This window comes from Charadrius vociferus, unplaced genomic scaffold (assembly GCF_000708025.1).
Source record: "Charadrius vociferus isolate BGI_N301 unplaced genomic scaffold, ASM70802v2 scaffold163, whole genome shotgun sequence".
Lineage (NCBI taxonomy): Eukaryota > Metazoa > Chordata > Aves > Charadriiformes > Charadriidae > Charadrius > Charadrius vociferus.
This window is the reverse complement of record NW_009648332.1, coordinates 8,691,064-8,708,724: the sequence shown is the minus strand read 5'-3', so window position 1 is coordinate 8,708,724 and position 17,661 is coordinate 8,691,064. Positions and strand designations below refer to the sequence as shown.

The window sequence follows — 17,661 nt, the reverse complement described above, 5'->3', positions numbered from 1 at the left end:
TCCCAACTGGCCCAGGGATAGAAAGAGGAGAGGAAGAATGCTTCCGCAGGCAACCAGCCTTTCCTAGGCAGGAGCCCTCCAAAGCAGCAGTGCAGGATGTCTCTGCTTGTGCTGCAAGCAGAGCTGGGGGTTCCCTGCAGCATTCTGGGGAGTGCTATGGGGCAGCAGCCCTCACTGTCTCTGACTTCAGCTGCCCCACTGTGGACTGAAAGTGCCCTTTCTTTACCCACAGCAAGGCCCATATCAGACTGGGCACTTGTGCTGCCAGTGCAAATACCGCCACCACTGCTGTGGCCTGTTAGCAGGGAGGCTGGGAACGAGCTGTTGCCACTCTCCCTGTCCCAGCCTTGTCATCTGAAACTGGCTGCAGCAAGTACCACCCTGAGCACCTGGGGGCAGCCTGTGTCACCATGCAGGCCCTCTCTGAGCAGGTCCTTCAGCCTTCTTCCTCCTCCTCTCTCTCCAGCTGACGCTCTACACCTACAACTGGTCCCCAGACCTCGGGGCCAACCTGAACTGCTCCCTTACTCGTCTGCTGCAGTGGCAGAATGCCCGGTCCCACATCGTGCACTGCCTGCTCAGCCAGAAGCTGGGACTGTTCCACCACCACTGCTTCATGGACACACCATGGCATGAGGACAGCAAGCAGGTAGGGCACCCTGCCGGGCAGGGCAGTCCTGTCCTCTTCAGGAGGGGTCTTGGCAGTTTGGGAGTCTGAGGAAGGTTGCAGACACTTGTGTGCTTTTGTATGCCAGTTGGCAAGGCATCACCAGGTGCTCGTGTGTACAGCTGTGGCCATGTCCAGCCAGGCTGTTGCTGTCTGCTCTTGGAGACAGCCAGAGGTGGAAAGGGAAGCCAGATCGTGCAGCTGGCAGCACCCGTTTGTGACTGGATTATTTAGGGTGGAGGAGGCTGGGGAATGGGCTTCCCACTGTACATCAGTGCCCTGCTGGGCCAAGGCCTGCTCTCCTTGGGAATGGTGATGGAGAAGGCTAACAAAGATGTCTGCAGATGGCTAAAATTGGGTTTACTCGGTTCTTGTGGTTCCTTGCTCCAAGGCTGGCAGTAAGGAGGCTTTCATGGCTGTGTCTACTTGCTTAGGAGCCAAATCCTTTCCTGAACTCCACTTTGGAGGTGGATGCACTGATCCGGAGCTCCAGCCCCCCACCTAGCAAGGAACAAGGCCGGCTGAGCAGTTCCGCCCGCAGCCTACCGCCTCTGCACTTCCATCCTGATGTGGTGCCCTTTGATGAAGCTCTGCGGGATGTTACCACCATCAAGCGCATACCCCATGGGCCTGACTTGGGACCTTTTGACCCCGTGTCTCGGCATGGGGCCCAGTTCCTGGAAATCAAGAGCATGGAGAGGAAAGGTAAAGCAAGGGGCTTGATGTCACAAAAGCCTCCTGGAAAAGGAGCTCAGAAAGAGCAGAACAAGAGTTCTGGCAGAGGGAACAGTTTTCAGCTGCTCCTGCCAGGGTGCTGTGAGGGGATGGGTTATGGCCTGAGTAGGGTGGGAGTGAATGGAGTGGCATTACCTGGGGCTGTGGCTTGATACTCTTGTGGCTGCTCTCTTCCCTCCAGAACTGGAGAAGCAGATGAAGATTGAGAATCTCTTTGTTACCTGGCAGCAGAGATCGGCACAGTCCAACATGCCTATCAGTGTGAGTGCAGCCCGGGCGGGCGGGAGGCAGGCTGGGCCTTCTTACAGCGCCCTGGGAGCACCAGCTTGCCTATGGCAAAGGGGAGCACTGGAGCTCAGAGCAGGGTGTACACCAGGGATGGTGTTTGTCAGTGCAGCAGTGCTCTCCACTTGAACTTCTGGGGTTGCTGGGCTCTAGCACCAGACTTGGGAAAGGGGCCTCGCTGCCCAGTACTGGCTATAAAGCTGCGGTGTTCACTCTAGAGTTTGATCGCCACTTGAGCAGCAGCATGGTGTTGTGGCAGCTTGTTCCCAGGCTTGACGAGGGATGTGTGCTGTAACCGTGTTCCTCTTGTGCTGTGCAGCTGGCGGACCTGGAGACCCTGAAGCAGTCCTCACGCCTGGTTCACTACTGTGCTACCCCCTTGCTCTTTGACCCAGCCTTCCGGCAGCAAATCCAAACTGACCAGCAGGGCAAGGTAGAGGGGAAGGTGAGTGTCAGCAAGTGCCAGTGGGGTTGAGCTTTGTGCAATGGGGCAAAGGATGGCTTTGCAGCCTTTTCCCAAGACAGGGCTGCTTTGAGCTCACCCCTGCATTACAGGATGAATTTGCACTCTGTAAGATGGAGGCAGAGAAAATCCTTGGGTCCTCAAAGCCTTTCTCCTGCAGCCACATCATCCCTGGGGAAGACTGGCTTCCGTTTTCTACCCAGGGTATTCAGGGCTGAGTCTAGCAAAGCCATCAGGGAGTTCTGTCTCATGCTCATCTGTTGAGGAAGCAAAACTTCACTGTATGCATTCAGCAGCCAGACCTGGTAAACCTTGCCTGGACCCAGCAAATAGCTAGAACAATTGAAAGCAAACCAGCTGAATCCTGAGCAGGTTGCAACCTGACAGGCTCTAACCGGTGCAGATCCTGCACCGGCTGTTCACAGTCTGAATGTGTGTCAGAAAGGAATAACAAGCTGTTGTAATTTCTCTAAATGTCAAAAGGATTCTGACATGGTCTTTAAACAGAGGTTGCTACAGAAATTGAGCACTCACAAGAGAAAGGAAAAGTATCATCACAGAATGAAAACTTCACTTTGTTTTTGGAACAGAGCGAAATGAAAATTGGTTATTCAATTTGAAGAGCCTGGCAGCAGGGCTTTCAAGGTTGTGTATTGGGTTCTGTATGTCCAGATCATTTATCGCGGTACATATGAGATGTCAAGCTTTGCAATGCTGTGCGGCTGTTCACACTGGTCAGAACAGAAAAAGACTGCAAGAAACTCGAGAGCGACCTGAGTAGCCTGTGAAATGAGAGATACTGTGGGAGCTGGGCCCTGGTTCCCAGTAAAACAGAGTACAATGTGGAGAGAAATTTGAACTCCTCTTGTATTGTACACTAACTGCAGAGCCTGTATAGAGCAGACAGGTCAGTGGATTTCTCCAATTTGTGAACAGTTACATATAAAAGGCAAACTGTTTAGAGTACATCAGAAAGGGGTGTTAGTATTATGGGTAATATTCTAAGACGTTTGTAAAATACTGGTGTATTAATGGACAGTAAGTGTGAGACCAAGCATCTTGTGGCAAAGGCACTGAACTAGAGAGACTCAGAGAAGGTCAGAGAGTAGCCAGAGAGACCCCAGATTAAGAGACTGCTGCTGTGGTAGGTGAATGAAAGGGTAGATAGAAATATGTAAAAGAGCCACAGGCTTGAAGTAGAGAGATCAAGAAAACAAACCTCCATCTCTCACAGCACAAAGGCAAGTAGTATTCAGGACACCAAAAGGAGAACTGAAAATGGTTGAAAGGAAACACTATTGCTATTCAGTGCTACTGAACTACTAGTAAATCCTGAGAAGTCAGCAGAATTCATAAGGGGATTGGACTCTTACTGTGGCAATAGGAGCTGAAGCTCTGTTGAGCCTTGCATGAACCAGTTGTGAGCCATTAAAACTTTGTGGAAGCCGTTCTGCAGGGGGAGTATGTGAATTATCCCCTTCTGCCAGGGTGCCTTTTCCCTCAGTCTGTTGAATTGTTCTTAGGTCAGTCTATGGCTGAGTAAAATTTGGATCTTGTGTTTCAGCACATGCGCTAGGATGGTGTTTGAGTAACCAGCTGTTAGTGCCCTCTGGCACCACCAGAGCAGCTGGTGGTGTCCCAGGGAGTGTCACCTGCTGGGCCCAGACACAGCAAGTCCCCTTAGGAAATTATCTTCTTTTCCAGAAGCGCCACCGCTCAAATGACTCTACAGCTTCAGGGAGGGACCGCAGCCACAGCTGTGACTCAGCGGAAGCGCTGCCCTGCAAGGTGAAGGAGGAGCCCTGGCTGCAGGAGATGTGCAATGCCTTCTTGCAGCAATACATCCAGTACCTGCAGAGCATGGGCTTCATTCTGGTCCAGGTGCGGCCACCCTCACCCACCACTCGCAGGTCAGTGACATTGTGGGAACCCTGTTGTGGGAGAAGGGCTGACACACTCAGCTATGCCCTGGTTTGACACAACAGGAGATGTTGACTCCCCTGCTCAAGGCTCTCTCTGCTGTCACTTCCAGTAGCACAAGCCGGATCCGAGCTCTGGCAGCAATGGGTGTGGAAGGGAGAGGGTCCTTTTCCTACACGAAGCCGAAAGCAGAGGGGAGTCCAAAGGTGAGTGCATGTCTGTTAGAGGGGCGGGACTGGGATGGAAGGCAGGCTGTGAAGTGGGGCAGTTCTCCTGTTTGGCTTTTGAATTGGTTTCAGACAGAAAAGATGTGAGAGGGCAGAGGAAGCGCAAAGAAGAAAAAGAAAAAAAAAAGAGTCTGTCTAGACCGACACCATCTTTGGGATGTTGGGTCAGATGAGACCTCTTTGCCCTCCTGCATGTCTTCCTGCAGCCCCTTCCTGGGACTCGGTGGAACCAGGGCAAATCTCAAAAGGATGGCAATAACTTGGAGAGGGCTCAGAAGAGGAACAGGGTGACCTGGGGCCAGGACAGCTGCCTTTGGGTGTGATTCTGGAGGTTTACCTGTCAGAAAAGCCCTAGCATCTATGGTAAAGGGCAATTCTGGGACAGAAGGATCTTGAGTTAAAGTGAGATGAGTGTTGAAGTTGAAGAGATCAGAGAAGATAAACCCAGAATGGCTTTACTGTGAGACCAGGCTGAGAGTCTTCATTTCTAGTGGCAACTAGGGAGGGACAGGACAGAGCTCTAACAAATCACAGCTAACATGGAGGGGTGGAGAGGTGTTGACTCCTTGCTGTCTTGTTCGATACAACACCTTAAAACCATCAAATGAAAGTATTGGGAGCCAGTTTCAAAGCAAAAGGGAGTGTTTCTTTGTGCAGCAGGTTACAGTGGCCTTTATCAAAAGGTTTTGTGAACATTAAGGGCTTACGTGGAGTTTATGAACACAAGAACTTACAAGAGAGCATAGGTAAGTACCTGAAAGAGGAATCTGTCTGAGTTGCTGGATAGGCAGAAACCATCTGTGGCTCGTGAAATCACCCAGGGATGATGGGAGCATACAGCATTTGCTCCCCCTTTTCTGACACCTTCCTGGCACCTACCTTTGGCTGATGTTGGTGCAGGATTGTGCGCAAGACAACACCTTGCAGTTAGAATGAGAAGACAGCAATCCACTGGAACAACTCAACAGGGGGAAAGTGAATTTGCTGGCAGCTAAGCTCTGAGTCCAGACTGGATGCCTTTGATAGTTGCTGTGTCAGGTAGATGTGATGGTCTCGGGAATGCTCAGCTGGGAAAGGTGGGAGCGAGGTTTTGTGAGCAGCACCATCCCTCAGCTTACAGTGTCCTCAAACTCTAGAGACACCCTGTCCTGAGTAAGCAGGAGGTGAAGGGAGCAGTGTGCCTGGTGTGCTCTCTGGAAGGTTTGTTAGAATTCTTTTCACAGTCAGCTCTGGCATGTCTGCCCTCCTCCCTCCATCGAGGGTGCTTGGTTGATGAGGCTCCTCTATTTCCACCTTTGCCACAGAGCCTTGTGGCAGCCTTGCACTCTAGTGTGTGGGCTGGTCTCCTGTGCCAGAGCGCCTCTTCAGCTTTGTCCTTCTCTTCCCAGAGCACAAGCCCTGCTGTTGCCACCTATCATCTACAGAGAGCTCTTCCAGGTGGAATTGTGCTGATGGAGTTGGCCTTCCAGGTAAGGAAAAACAAGAAACAGAGTACTATCTCTGGGGGTTTGAGGACAGTCTTCAGAGGTGACAAAGAAAGTGATGAGGAGGAGTGCAGCAGGGACATGGGATTCTTCCGTTCTAGTCCTGCCTCTTCCATGGTCCTACAGGACTGTGGATCATCTAGGGATGGTTCTGCAGGGCTCAGAGCAGTAAGAGTTGCCTGGAGGGGGGCGCTAATAAACGATGCGAGGGCTCAGCACCAGGTAGGGTGACCTGTGCTCAGTTGTGTGTTGGCTGGGCCGGCATGATTCAGACAGCAGGGGAGACAAAACATGGAGCAATAGTGTTTGGGACCCAGCCCAGAGGGTGAAGCATGGGGACTGTTCTCCTTCACTGGAGAGGCTCAAGGTCTGTGCTGTGCTCATGTACTCTTTCTTCCAGGGCTATTACTTCTGTGTGAAGCAGTATGCGCTGGAGTGCTCACGGATCCCCATGGGTCAGTCTGTGAACTCCCAGGTAATGGCTTTGCAGGCACAGCCGGTGCTCGTCAGGGTCTGCTTTGGGAGAGGCAGCGATCTCTGGGACAGAGTGGGCATTTCAGGTGCAGCAAGTTCTGGAGAGCTCTGCTCCCTCCTCCTGGAAAAGCAGAACAGCGCAGAGCCTTTTGCAGCCACGTGCCCTCTGTGGCCTGCTGCTTGAGCACATCTGAAGTGCAGTGAAAGAGGGTGGGAGGTTTGGCAAGAGGATGACTCTTGCCCTAGCTTGGAGAGCAAGACAGAGCAGGCTGGGGAGGAACAGGAGCAATTCTGTCAAAAGATGACTGCTCCAGGGAAGGTCAGTGCATGGAGAGCTAGAAGCTTTCTGCTTCCCTTGGAACAAAAGGGAAGCAGAATGGGAGCTGGGATCTGTGAACATGGATGGCTGCCCTTTGCTGGAGGAGATCACTTTCTGCACCACGAGCCCTGGTTCTTGATACCTCTGTGCCTTGCTCTACAGCACCATGGGGTTGCCTGCTCCCTTCTCTTTCGGTGTGTCATAGTGTCTCCTGCCTGTCCCCAGGGCACTGGGTGGCTGCTTAGAGGCTGCCCAGCCCCAGCCTGTCTGAGGCAGGAGGTGTGCATGACCATACTGTCCTTTCCAAGGTGGTTCTGTAGCAAGGCTGTGTCCAATATATGCCAAGAGCGGCTCTCCTAAGCTTAGAGCCTGCCAGGACCTCGCCTGAGGGTTTGCTGAGCCTTTCCTGGGAAGCCCGCATGTGCACAGGGCAGGGTTACCAGGCTGCAGCTGGCGCTGCTGGGAACATCCAGGCTCTCTCTGGCTGACTTGGGAAAAGACTTTGCCTGGTTTTGCAGTGGGAATGGTGGCCCTGGGAACAGTGGGTGAGAGGCGTGGGGCTTGCTGCAGGAGCCTGGCCAGCCTTCCCACATGCTGGGACTAGCCCAGAGTTCCTTCAGGTGGGGCAGTTGGGTTCCTCTGCCCCTTCTCTCCCTTTGTCCCACCCTGGGCCTGTGCAGGACAGGCTGGATGCAGGAACAGGGCTGGGCAGTGCCTTGTCCCTCTTCCCACTGGCTGTGCATCTCTCTCCATCAGGGCACTCTTACAGCCAGAGCTCGCAGCAAGAGCTGCATGGGACCCAGCTCCGTCTCTGAGTCTGCGGTACGTCCTCTCTTCCCACTGCCGTGCTGGGCACAGCAGGACCTGCCAGTGCAGGACCGAACCTACCACTGGCTGTGCTTCCACCCTTCCTGCCCCAGCGCCCGGCAGTGGGAGCTGCCTCTTGCCTCCTGCGCCAGTGCCTTCCGTAGCAGTACATGCCACAGTGGGCAGCCCAGCCTGGGAGGAGGATGGGGTAGACCCCGGGTGCCGGCGTGGGGGCAGCGCCTTGTGTTTCTTGCTCTTCGCCCTGCCTTTCCTGGGACAGAGCTACAGGCTCCTCTCCAGGCCCTTGCTGGCTGTGTGCGTTGCCCTCTGGCTCATGGCAGCAGCAATGCAGGTGATTCAGAGAGCGAGGGCAGCCTGTGCCCCCTGCCTGCTGGTTTTCCCTGCTTGCCCCCTTCTTAAACCAGGGGATTATGGTGTGGGTCAACTGCCCAAAGAGGTCAGAGAGCTGAAAGTAAAACTGTGAGCTCCTGACATGAGGGCAATGCCGACACCTCCACCAACGCTGTCCTCTGGCACAGTAGCTGCAGTTGTGGTGGGTGCATGGCCAGGGGTGTGTGTGTGAAGGCTGGTGCTGCCCAGGTAAAGGACTGGTACGCTGAGCAGAGCTGATGGCCGTGTGCCAGAGGGATCCTCTCCAGGCACAGCTATGACACACCAGCCACCGCTGGATCTGCTTTCCCACCAGCCAGCCTGGGTCCCTGTTAGTTACTGACCACATGACATTTGCAGTTCTATTGTGGCCCATCTCTGGGTCCAACCGCTCCTCACAGACCCCTGTGCTGCCTCCTGCTCTCAAAGGACATTCAAGGTGTCAGTCTTTGTCTGTAGATGCAGAACTTGCTGAGGCTCCAGCCCCAGTGTGTCCTGTACTCTCTTGGGGACTAAGCACTGCAGAGCCACACTCAGCTGAAAGGAGGCTGTGTCCTCCTTCACAGCCCTGTGGCTTTCAGCTCAAAGGGGGGGGAGAAGCCTCATGCCAAAAGGGAGTCAGTGCTGATCAGTCCATGTTGCTACTGGAGACCAGGAGTGAGGTCAAGTGTGCAAGGAGCCACCAAGCTGGATCCCTTGAGGCCAGGCCTGCAGGTCTGCTATTTGCACTGCGCACACAGCTTCTCGGCTGCATCCTGCTCTGGTGTCTGGGCAGGGCAGGGGTGGCTTCACTGGCTCTGGCATGCCTTGCTGTCAGCAGGGCTTTGCAGGAGGGTGTGAGGTTCCTGGTAACATTCCTGCCTTGACTCCCTGTCCCTCCACAGCTCTCCATGCTCTTCACGGAGGAGTGTGACAAGGTGCGGGACCTCATGCACGTGCATTCATTCAGCTATGACTTCCACTTGCGTATAGTCCACCAGTATCTACTGGGTTCCCACATGACCCTCCGCCAGGGCTACCATCTCACCAGCTTCCTGGAGGATTTCATTGCCCACCACCCTGACATCCCCAAATTTGGCCGCAACCATGTTTTCCAAGGTGAGCAGCTCAACATGTAATGAGTCTGGGGTTGATCACCAGCCCATAACTTGGCAAAAGGTTCCCAAGTACTTTACAAATAAACCCGACCCTGGGAGTATCCAGGGAGATAACAGTGAGAGGCTGATAAGAGGGGCTCAGCTCCAGAGGTAGTCCTTGCTGCCCTTTTGAGGAATGGAGGCGGGTTACTCTAGAGCTCTGTCCCCCAGAGTAGTCTGTAGGACACCAGGTAAGAGGCACTGAGCAGCTCCTGTCATAGCACTGTGTCCTCCTCTGCTAGGCATGCTGGCCCTGCCCACCAACATGATCACTGCGCACCAGCTGTACAACTACATCGCTGACCACGCCAACACCTACCACATGAAACCCCTACGCATGGCCCGGCCGGCCACGGGCAACGACAACAAGAAGGGAACACCAGGCACAGAGCAGAACGAGTATGCGCTGGTCTCTATTTGGAACAGGTGAGTGCATCTGCTGCAAGTTCCTGGAGGTGCCGGAAACTGGTGGGCACCCCGTGGTCCTGGGGACATTGCCCCAAGGTGCTAGCAAAGCTGACTGTTCTTCATAGTGCCAGGCAGCAGTTCTGCCCAGCTTTTCTGAGGTGGCCAACAGGGGTGCTGTGCACGTGTACACATGCATTTGACATTTCCCATAGCACTTCTGAGGAGTCCTGCTGTGTCAAACTCCCAATGTCCAATGGTTCTGTTGTGACCAAGGGCTCTGGGGGAACAAAGTGAGGTCCCATTCATACTGATGTGCTTTTGCTCCCAGCTCGGGCTCCTACAAAGACTCTGAAGGTCTGCGTCATCACGATGACTTCGATGTGTCCCTCCTGGTGTGTCACAGTGCAGCACCATTTGAGGAGCAGAGCGAGGCAGAGAGACGCATGCTCCGGTGAGCACTGGGGGCCCAGAGACATGACACAAAAGCTTCCTGGCTGGGGAGGAGGGCTCTGGGAGGGACTGGCTCTGTCTGGGACATCACAAGCAGGTTTGCTGTCTGGGGAAGATCCTTGCAGGGAACTGGGCAGTGTGGTGTCCGTCCTTGTCTGGGCAGAGAAACAGCCTTACTGGCAGGGACCGCGAAGCCCGTGATTCATTTGCAGCCCAGCTGAGAAGGCAGCAGCCCTTCCCCAGGTCACAAGTGTCTTCCTGCTTTCAGCTTGCGCTTCTACGTCATCATGACTAGCCAGCGGGAGCTCTTTCCCCGGCTCACAGCCGATATGCGGCGCTTCAAGAAGCTGCCACGCTTGCAAAGGGATGTGCTGGAGCCTGTGGTGGGCCGGGCAGCGTGGGAGGCAGCGGAGCCAGAGACGAGCCTGGGGCAGCAGCAGCCAGCAGAGCGGGAGCTGTGGCAGGACGTGGAGGACAGCGGCGAATTCTATGCAGGGGGCCCGCAAGTCAAACTGGGGCCAGGGCTCTTCTACACCTCACCACTCTTCCCCTTGCTGGCCTCTGAGGTGGCCTCAGCCCAGAAGCAGCTCAGCAGCATGGTGCAGCTGGCCAAGTGCCACTGCCGCAGGGACAACCTCTGGAAGCGCCTCTTTCTTCTGGAGCCTCTGGCTTCTGACAAGCTGAAGCTGGGCAAGCTCTCACTGGTGGAGCTGGAGGAGCTGCTCGATGCCGTGCATGGGAAATCCATTGCTGACGTCGACCCCCAGCTGGTGAGCAGCAGGGATGGTGCACAGCAGCTGCTGTTTTGCTCTGGGGATGGAGTGGGGTGCCAGGTGAAGGGCCTACAGAGCACCTCTCTTCTTGTTTGGTGGGAACACAGAGGCAGGAACATAGCCCCTAGCTGGCAGGGGAAGAGGAGGCTGCATGGACCTGTCTATGGAGAGTGAATAGCCCAAGATCAGCATGCCTCAGGGGGCTGCGAGGGATTTGGGGTCTGAAGGCTGCTGTAGCATTATGGCTGCTGGTGCCATGGCTAGAGGGACGCTAAAATCAGCCTTTTTCCGTGCCCACAGGGATGCTTCCTTACCATGACAGTCTCCTGGTACCAGAGCCTCATCAAAGTGCTGTTGAGCCGCTTTCCCCAGAGCTGTCGGCACTTCCACAACGCTGAAACCGGCACCCAGTACCTGGTAGGATAGAGTCCGTCACATTCCCTTCAGCCTCTCTCCCCTGTCCAGGGCCCAGCCTGCTGTGGCTTCTCACAACGTGAGCCTGGCACACGCTGTCAGGACAACGTGGGTGCCATCATGGTGTTGCTCGCCACTCTACCGCTGGTGCAGCATGAGGTGTGTGGTACAGCAGTGTCTGTTTGCCCCCAGGAGGGCAGGACACTCGTCACACCCAGAGCCTCATGCCATGTATATCCCTATGGTGTGGCAGTGGCACCTGTGAGCCAGGCAGACTTGCATCTTCACGGTTCTATCATGCCACTCGTCCTGCACGTCAGCACATCCCTGGGTGCATGGTGTTCGTATCCCTGTCCTGCGGTTTGTGCTATCTCCTTTGCAATGTGTGCTGTGGCTTTCTTGACAGGTTGTGCTCAACCAGAAGTTCACGGATTGCTTCGTTCTTGTGTTTCTCGATTCCCATTCAGGAAAGACGGTAAGAACTTGGGAACGTAAGAGCAGCTATATTGGCTCAGGCCAGGAGTCTGTCTAGATTCATCCAGCAGATACGAAGGGCAAGTGCCTATGGGGAGAATAAGAGCAAGTCAAGAAGCTTGTTAACACCTTTCCCAATTACTGTCCCAACATCTGACAAACTGTGGCCCAGGCCTGCCCTGAGCCAGAGGTGGTCTTTGCATTTATTTAATAGCCCTCCGCAGCTTTATTTGCTTTGGTTAATTTGTGGTATCTGTGATTTCCCCTGACTTGCTGCTCCGTGATGCAGGTACAATGTAGGTGAGGAGCTACCTTCCTTGGATTGTTTTTGAACCTCCTTCTGCTTTTTTGTGTGATTCCCCTCTGTTCTTGTATTGGAAAACAGTGAGCAGCTGATGCTCTTTTCCTTCACAGGGTTGCTTTTGGATCGTGTTCTCAGCTGTCCCTCTGTCCAGGCTAGAGAGTCCTTGTGTATTCAGTCCAAAGCCAGAGCACACTGGGTCTGGCTGGGAGGGGTCGCCAGTGCTGCAGACTGCTCTTACCTGGGCAGAAGGGAAGGGGACCTGCACTGTGAGGGTTCCAGCAGACCCGCACAGGCCTTGACCTTCATTGGACTTGAGGAAAAAAACGCTCTGCTTTGAGCTGTGTTCCCAGGCAGAGTGCAGGATGTGTCGCAGGGACTGCAGCTGCATGTGAGAACAAGGGATCCACAAGAGGTTTCAGTCCACACTGAGGCTTTTGCAGAGACTGCAGCATAACTGATCCCTTTGTAAATAAATCACACTCTGTCTTAAAAGCAGGTAAGGGAGACAGAAGAGGTGGTGCCTGCTGGAAGGCTGCTCAGCGCCTCCTGCCACCTGATGGTGAAGACCTCTTCCCATTTTGTGCTTGAGCTTTTGTTGTGGCCAGTTCTATTCTCTTCAGGCCAGTGGTGGCTCAGAGCTTTTTGTGGGTACTGTCTTCCTCCCGAGTCCCCTAGATTCACCTCCACATCTGAAAGTGGAATTTTTGCTAACTCTACGTTGCTGTGTTAATCTAGCCAAGCTCTTAAGCCTGCCTTCCCTTCTCCAATGGCTTCATTGTCATTCAGAGCCCTTCAGGGCTCAGGTCAGCCTTTGTAAATACTGGTGTCAGGGACTGCACCCAGCATTCCTTAGGAGTCTCAGCAGAGCCTTCTGTGATTGCACTAAGGCTTTTCTGTCCCTGCCTGGTGCTTCTGGTACAGCCAAGGGTGGTATTTGCCTTTTCACGTTCGTGTCTTACTGGTCATTGTGTCACCTTGTGGTCATTGATATGGTACACCCAGTACCTCTCCCAGTGAATACCATCTTATAACAGAAATCCTTTGTGTTCCTCACCTTGTATTTCGCACTTAACATTCATCCCATTCCTGTGGCTTCTGAAAAGTCTCCAGGGCTTTTTTTGCATTATCCCAATCCTCTTTTGTATTAGAGCCTCAAATTTTATCAGCACGCTCCTCATCTTTGTGCGACACTCATTAAAGTGCTAGGCAACGCGAGTCCCAGAACCTGTCCTGGAGGAACTCCACTTGTAACCTCTCTCCAGCCTTTCTCCTACCTCCCCTTTCAGCACTACCATCTTCACCTTATAATTTTTGTGTTAATTCCTATCTTTTCAGCTTACCTAAATTTCCCATGTGGCACTACATCAAATCCTTCCTGAAGCTCAGATAAGATATACCATGATTCCTTTGTCTAGAAATACTACCTTATCAAAGAGAACTGTAGTGTTAGCACATCACTTTGGTAACGCCGAGCTGCACTTTCCTCCTGGTTCATTCTCTCCAAGCCTGCTCCAAAGCCTTGCACACTGCTGGAGTTAGGCTCACAAATCTCTTTCTCTTCCCTCTTAAATGATGGTGACGCGTTTGCTGTTTTGCAGTTACACAGCTGTTCTCATGGCTTTATGAGTTTGTTAGAGGACCGTGGCTACTAGATGTGCTGCCTTTCAGCTCTGGAGAACACCCAGTCCCCGTGTCTTGCTTCCATGACACTGATCTCGGTGCACTGAGTCGCTAACGTTTTTCTTCTGCTTCAGTTTCTGCAGCCTTCTCTTCTGAACCCTTTTCTCTGCTCCCCTCTGCCCTTGCCCTGCCTTGTCAGTACAGTCACTAATGAGAATGGAGCAGCCAGCATTTATTTTTAGAATTGCAGTTATTATGTTTAATCTCCTCCCCTTCCTCATTTGTTGCACTCCTACACTTTGCCTTAGAAGAAGAAATTTCCCTCTAATTTCCCTGGAAGCCCTTATTACTGTGGAGGCAGTAGGATCCCCTCCTCTCCTGAGGCTGCTGCTGGGGTTGGTATAACTGCAGATGCATGGGGGCTGGGACAGAGTGAGCGGGCAAGTCCTTGCACCTTGTTTCCACCAGGAAAATTGGGAGGAGGCTCAAACATGCTCTGTTACAGAAAGAGGCACTAACTTTGTGCCATTGGCATTTTGGGACTTCTCCCAGTTATCTGCCTGACACTGCCAAAAAAGTGCCGGCGCACCTGGGCTAGGGAGGGCACAGTTCTTGTCTGAATCCTGTCCCCTGACCTGTTCCTCCTTCTCAGCAGAGCCTCACCGTGGTTTTCCGGGAGCCGTTCCCAGTGCAGCCCCAGAACAGCGAGAGCCCTCTGCCGCAGCTTGTGTCCACATACCACCACCTGGAGTCAGTTATCAACACTGCCTGCTTCAACCTCTGGACAGGCCTGCTCTAGCACTGGCACCCGCATCCTGGAGCAACGCGTATACTGGACCTCTCGGCGTGGCTGTGCCATGGGTGACGATGGGGAAGAACGGGTCTCGGGGGGGACCTGTGCTCCGGCACTGCAGGCAGCACCACTAGTGGCACATGTAGGTACTGAACAGAGGAGCCTGGGGATGTGCACCTCCATCGTTTGCTGGCTAGTGTGGCCCTCAGTGCACTGTTTTCGGTGGGTTTGATACTGAATGACTTTGAACCGAACCACAAGGGCAGGTGTGGCTTGGCTGAAGCAGAGCGACTCTCAGGGACATGGCTTTGGCATCTGCAGGTGAGTTCTGTCTGCCGGGAAGGCACGGAGGAGTGTACACAGCACGTCTTCTGCACAGGGCAGCACCGCACAGCACTCTGGCTTTAGGCGGAAAGACTCGTGCACTTCAGGGCTCTGGACAGTGAGGCTGCCCACTTCTGGCCCTTTGCTTTCATCAGGAGAGCACCGAATGGGACAGGAAGGGTGAACTGGACCAGGGGAAAGTTTTATGGAGATGTACTTTAAAGCCATTGATGTATCTGTGAAATAAACTGAACCAGATCCCCACTCACGTGCCGTAGGCTAGGATGTGAAAAGCGATGCAGAGGCAGCCCTGGCTGTGGGGCTGGCTGTGTTTGCACCGGGGTCTCATACTTGCTCCAGAGCAGGAGCAGCAGGGCAGTCAGCCCCGAGTGTCCGTGGGCCGGCAGCCCCCAGCCCGGGACCTTGGCTCGGGCAGCCTGCGAGGGGGCTGCTTGCTTCACTTTTCCCCACCTGCTGTGGGGTCAGCGCTGGGCAGTGGCAGCATCATCGAGAACTGCGGGATTTGGAAGCCCCCAGCCCTCTTCACACAACTCCAGTCACCAGCTGGAGCTGGACTGGGAACATTTGCGCCCTTCTCAAAGAGAGATTGCTCCTCCCAGCAGGGGGAACTGGAAACCTCTCCCTGGACATCCCTGCAGACTGCAGGTGAAGGTGCTACTGTGTATCTCAAGTCACCTACGGTGGTGCCCAAGCCATCCCCAAATATGACATGCTGCAGATGGTGCTTGAGTTAGAGGGTCCAACTGCCTGGGCTGGCCCAGCAGGGCCTGGGGAAGGACAATATGACATAGATGCTCCTAACTTTGCCCTAAGTCATAAAGAAGACAAACATGCGCCCCTGTTAAGCCATTGCTTTGACGTTTATTCCAATGTTTTCCTTGTTTTACTCTGCTGCCTTGCTGGTCCCACCATGCTGTAGGCCTCTGCTCTCCCAGTACGAGCGCAACCAGCCCAGACCTTCCAGAGTGTCTCCTGCAGTGACAGACAAGGTCTCCTGCTGACACCCCCAGGCAGGCTGGAGCAGCTGCTGTTCTGGGCAGGGCTCTCATCCCCAGATAGGAACCCTGATGCCCGCTCCCTCCCACTCCCCAGGGCCTGCCTGCCTCCGCACAGTCCCCAGTCAACTGGTCCATGCTGGGACCTGCCGCTGGGGCTCAGACCGCCCACAGGCCCACTCACCTTTTGGGGCATACTCACACCCCACGTAGCCAGTGTAGCCGAGGGACTCCAGGAGCTCAAAGATGTAGGGGAAGTTCAACTCCCCGGGGCTGTCGGGCTCGTGCCGCCCCGGCACCTGTGCAATCTGGATATGACCTAGGGAGGGAATGGGAGATGCTTTGCCCAAGGCAGCCCTGCCTGCAACCTTCTCTAGCCATGGGACGAGGTGACCCAAGAGCAGCCCCACACCCCCAGCCAGCCACAGCAGAGTGTGGGGCAACAGGGCCCCATCTCAAAGCCACTCCTGCCCCATGGCCATAGAGGAGCTGGTTTGGGTGCAGTGTTACCGATGAGTGGGAAGTATGTCTCCAGGTTGCGTGACAAATTCCCATCCATGATCTGGCAGTGAAAGAGGTCCTGTGGGGAGAGAGAGAAGATGGATAGCACAGCTGTTCAGCAGTGAGCAGTCAAGGACAGCTGTGTTACGGTCCCCCCCTGTCCCTCCCCACATCCCCAGAGACTCCCCTGTGGGCCTGCGCAAGGTTCCCTGGTGGAGGGTGGACCCTGAAGATCCTCAATGCTGACTCACCAGCTGCAGCTTCAGGTTGGGCCGTCCCACCTTCTCCAGGATGGCAGCAGCTAAGGGTACAAAGAAATGAGAGACCAAGACCCCCCCTTCATCAGCTGTGCTCCCTCAGCATCTCCCTGCAGGTAAGGCAACCTCCTGCCTTTCAGACTTTGGGGATCTTTCTCCGCCCTTGAAGGAAACTTTGGGGAGACATGTCTGCCTTACCTTGGTGCGGGGTGTTGAGAAAGTAGCAAGGGTCAGTGATACGGTTGTTAATAGGCTCCACCACTCCTATCATGTCTTCCTGCAACACAGTAATGTCACCCTGTGGAGCATCCTGTTACCTCTGCAGCAGGCAGCGCTCCTTCCCCGTGCCAGGCCGGTGGGCGATTCTCCATCCTTGGTACCCCAAGAGCTGCACCCACGGAGCAGGACCTGTTCCCCACTTACCTGGGCCAGCAGGTCAGCAGCATATCTGAGATTCTCAACGAAGGTGGTTTCCATCTCACCTGCCACTGCTGCCCGGTCTGTGCCCAGGGGAACCCGCCCAGCCATCAGGTGGATCCTACAGACACACAGAATCAGCCACAGGCAGCAGCTCCAGTCTCCAAGCAGATGGTTTGATACAATACCAATGGAAAACGGGGCCAGGCTGAGGGAGCAGACACAGAAAGGTGTAAGAGGAGCCATCTCCCATGTAGAAGGCACAACAGGCGTCAGCGAGCTGCAGGGACACAACCTCAGTAGGCAGGGGGCCATCTTTAAACTTTTTGCCTGATAAATGACAGACCTTGATTCTTCCCTCTTTTGCCAGCTGCCTCCAGCTGGAGCTTTCTTGGGGTCTTGCTCCTAGGGCTGCCCCCAGGCCAGCACAAGGGGCAGCAGGCGTGCTGCCTCTGCCAGGGGCAGGTCGGACGCTTTTGTCTCCCCACTGGCCGGCTTAGAGCAGGGAGGGGACAGGGGCCAGTGCTGGGCTACGGCAGAGCTCAACGGCCAGGCGAGAACAAGGCTCGTCAGAGACCGTTTGGGAAAGGCACACGGTGGAAACAAAAACCTCTTTAATCTGCCCATTGCCAGAGCGCGCTAATGGGTCCGGGCAACCTGTGGCCCCCCTGGCCCATGCCCTCCCGCAGGCCTTTGGACTGCGTTTCTAAGGGAAAGCATGATGCAAAGTAAATGCAATAAAAGGGCCGCGTTGGTTTTCTGAAGGGGGTTGTGCCAGGCTAATCGCATCTCTTGCAGTCTCTGCTGTGCCGTGATGAGTGTGGCCTTCAATAAAGCAGCTCTTGTGGTGTCCTGGGGGAAACAACTGGTGTAATCGGGGAGGAAAAAGGGAGGATTATCCCGGGGACTGTTGTGCAGAGGTGTGGACAAAAGCCGCTGTGGGGAACGGAGGGCCAGGGCTCCTCACGCAAGCGTCTGCCACGAACTGGCTCCCACCCGCCGC

The 17,661-nt window shown here is 54.5% G+C and overlaps 2 protein-coding genes across 2 annotated transcripts in view; one reads left to right on the top strand and one right to left on the bottom strand.

Annotated features, from left to right (window-relative positions):
• Positions 1-14,270, top strand: part of SZT2 (seizure threshold 2 homolog (mouse)) — a 59,243-nt gene extending 44,973 nt beyond the window's left edge. The window contains exons 56-71 of the mRNA XM_009884677.1: positions 467-649; positions 1,105-1,372; positions 1,584-1,663; positions 2,007-2,132; positions 3,855-4,060; positions 4,186-4,276; positions 5,686-5,766; positions 6,182-6,256; positions 8,656-8,869; positions 9,150-9,333; positions 9,644-9,766; positions 10,034-10,145; positions 10,230-10,535; positions 10,839-10,955; positions 11,359-11,427; positions 14,006-14,270. Of these exons, the coding sequence (XP_009882979.1) occupies positions 467-649; positions 1,105-1,372; positions 1,584-1,663; positions 2,007-2,132; positions 3,855-4,060; positions 4,186-4,276; positions 5,686-5,766; positions 6,182-6,256; positions 8,656-8,869; positions 9,150-9,333; positions 9,644-9,766; positions 10,034-10,145; positions 10,230-10,535; positions 10,839-10,955; positions 11,359-11,427; positions 14,006-14,149 (2,379 nt within the window). The 3' untranslated portion in view covers positions 14,150-14,270. The remainder of the gene's footprint in view (positions 1-466; positions 650-1,104; positions 1,373-1,583; positions 1,664-2,006; positions 2,133-3,854; positions 4,061-4,185; positions 4,277-5,685; positions 5,767-6,181; positions 6,257-8,655; positions 8,870-9,149; positions 9,334-9,643; positions 9,767-10,033; positions 10,146-10,229; positions 10,536-10,838; positions 10,956-11,358; positions 11,428-14,005) is intronic.
• A 1,101-nt stretch (positions 14,271-15,371) lies between these two features.
• The window catches only part of HYI (hydroxypyruvate isomerase (putative)), a 3,820-nt gene continuing 1,530 nt past the window's right edge, over positions 15,372-17,661 (bottom strand). The window contains exons 2-7 of the mRNA XM_009884867.1: positions 16,665-16,779; positions 16,440-16,518; positions 16,236-16,285; positions 15,994-16,063; positions 15,668-15,802; positions 15,372-15,460 (exon numbers count right to left, since the gene is read on the bottom strand). Of these exons, the coding sequence (XP_009883169.1) occupies positions 15,372-15,460; positions 15,668-15,802; positions 15,994-16,063; positions 16,236-16,285; positions 16,440-16,518; positions 16,665-16,779 (538 nt within the window). The remainder of the gene's footprint in view (positions 15,461-15,667; positions 15,803-15,993; positions 16,064-16,235; positions 16,286-16,439; positions 16,519-16,664; positions 16,780-17,661) is intronic.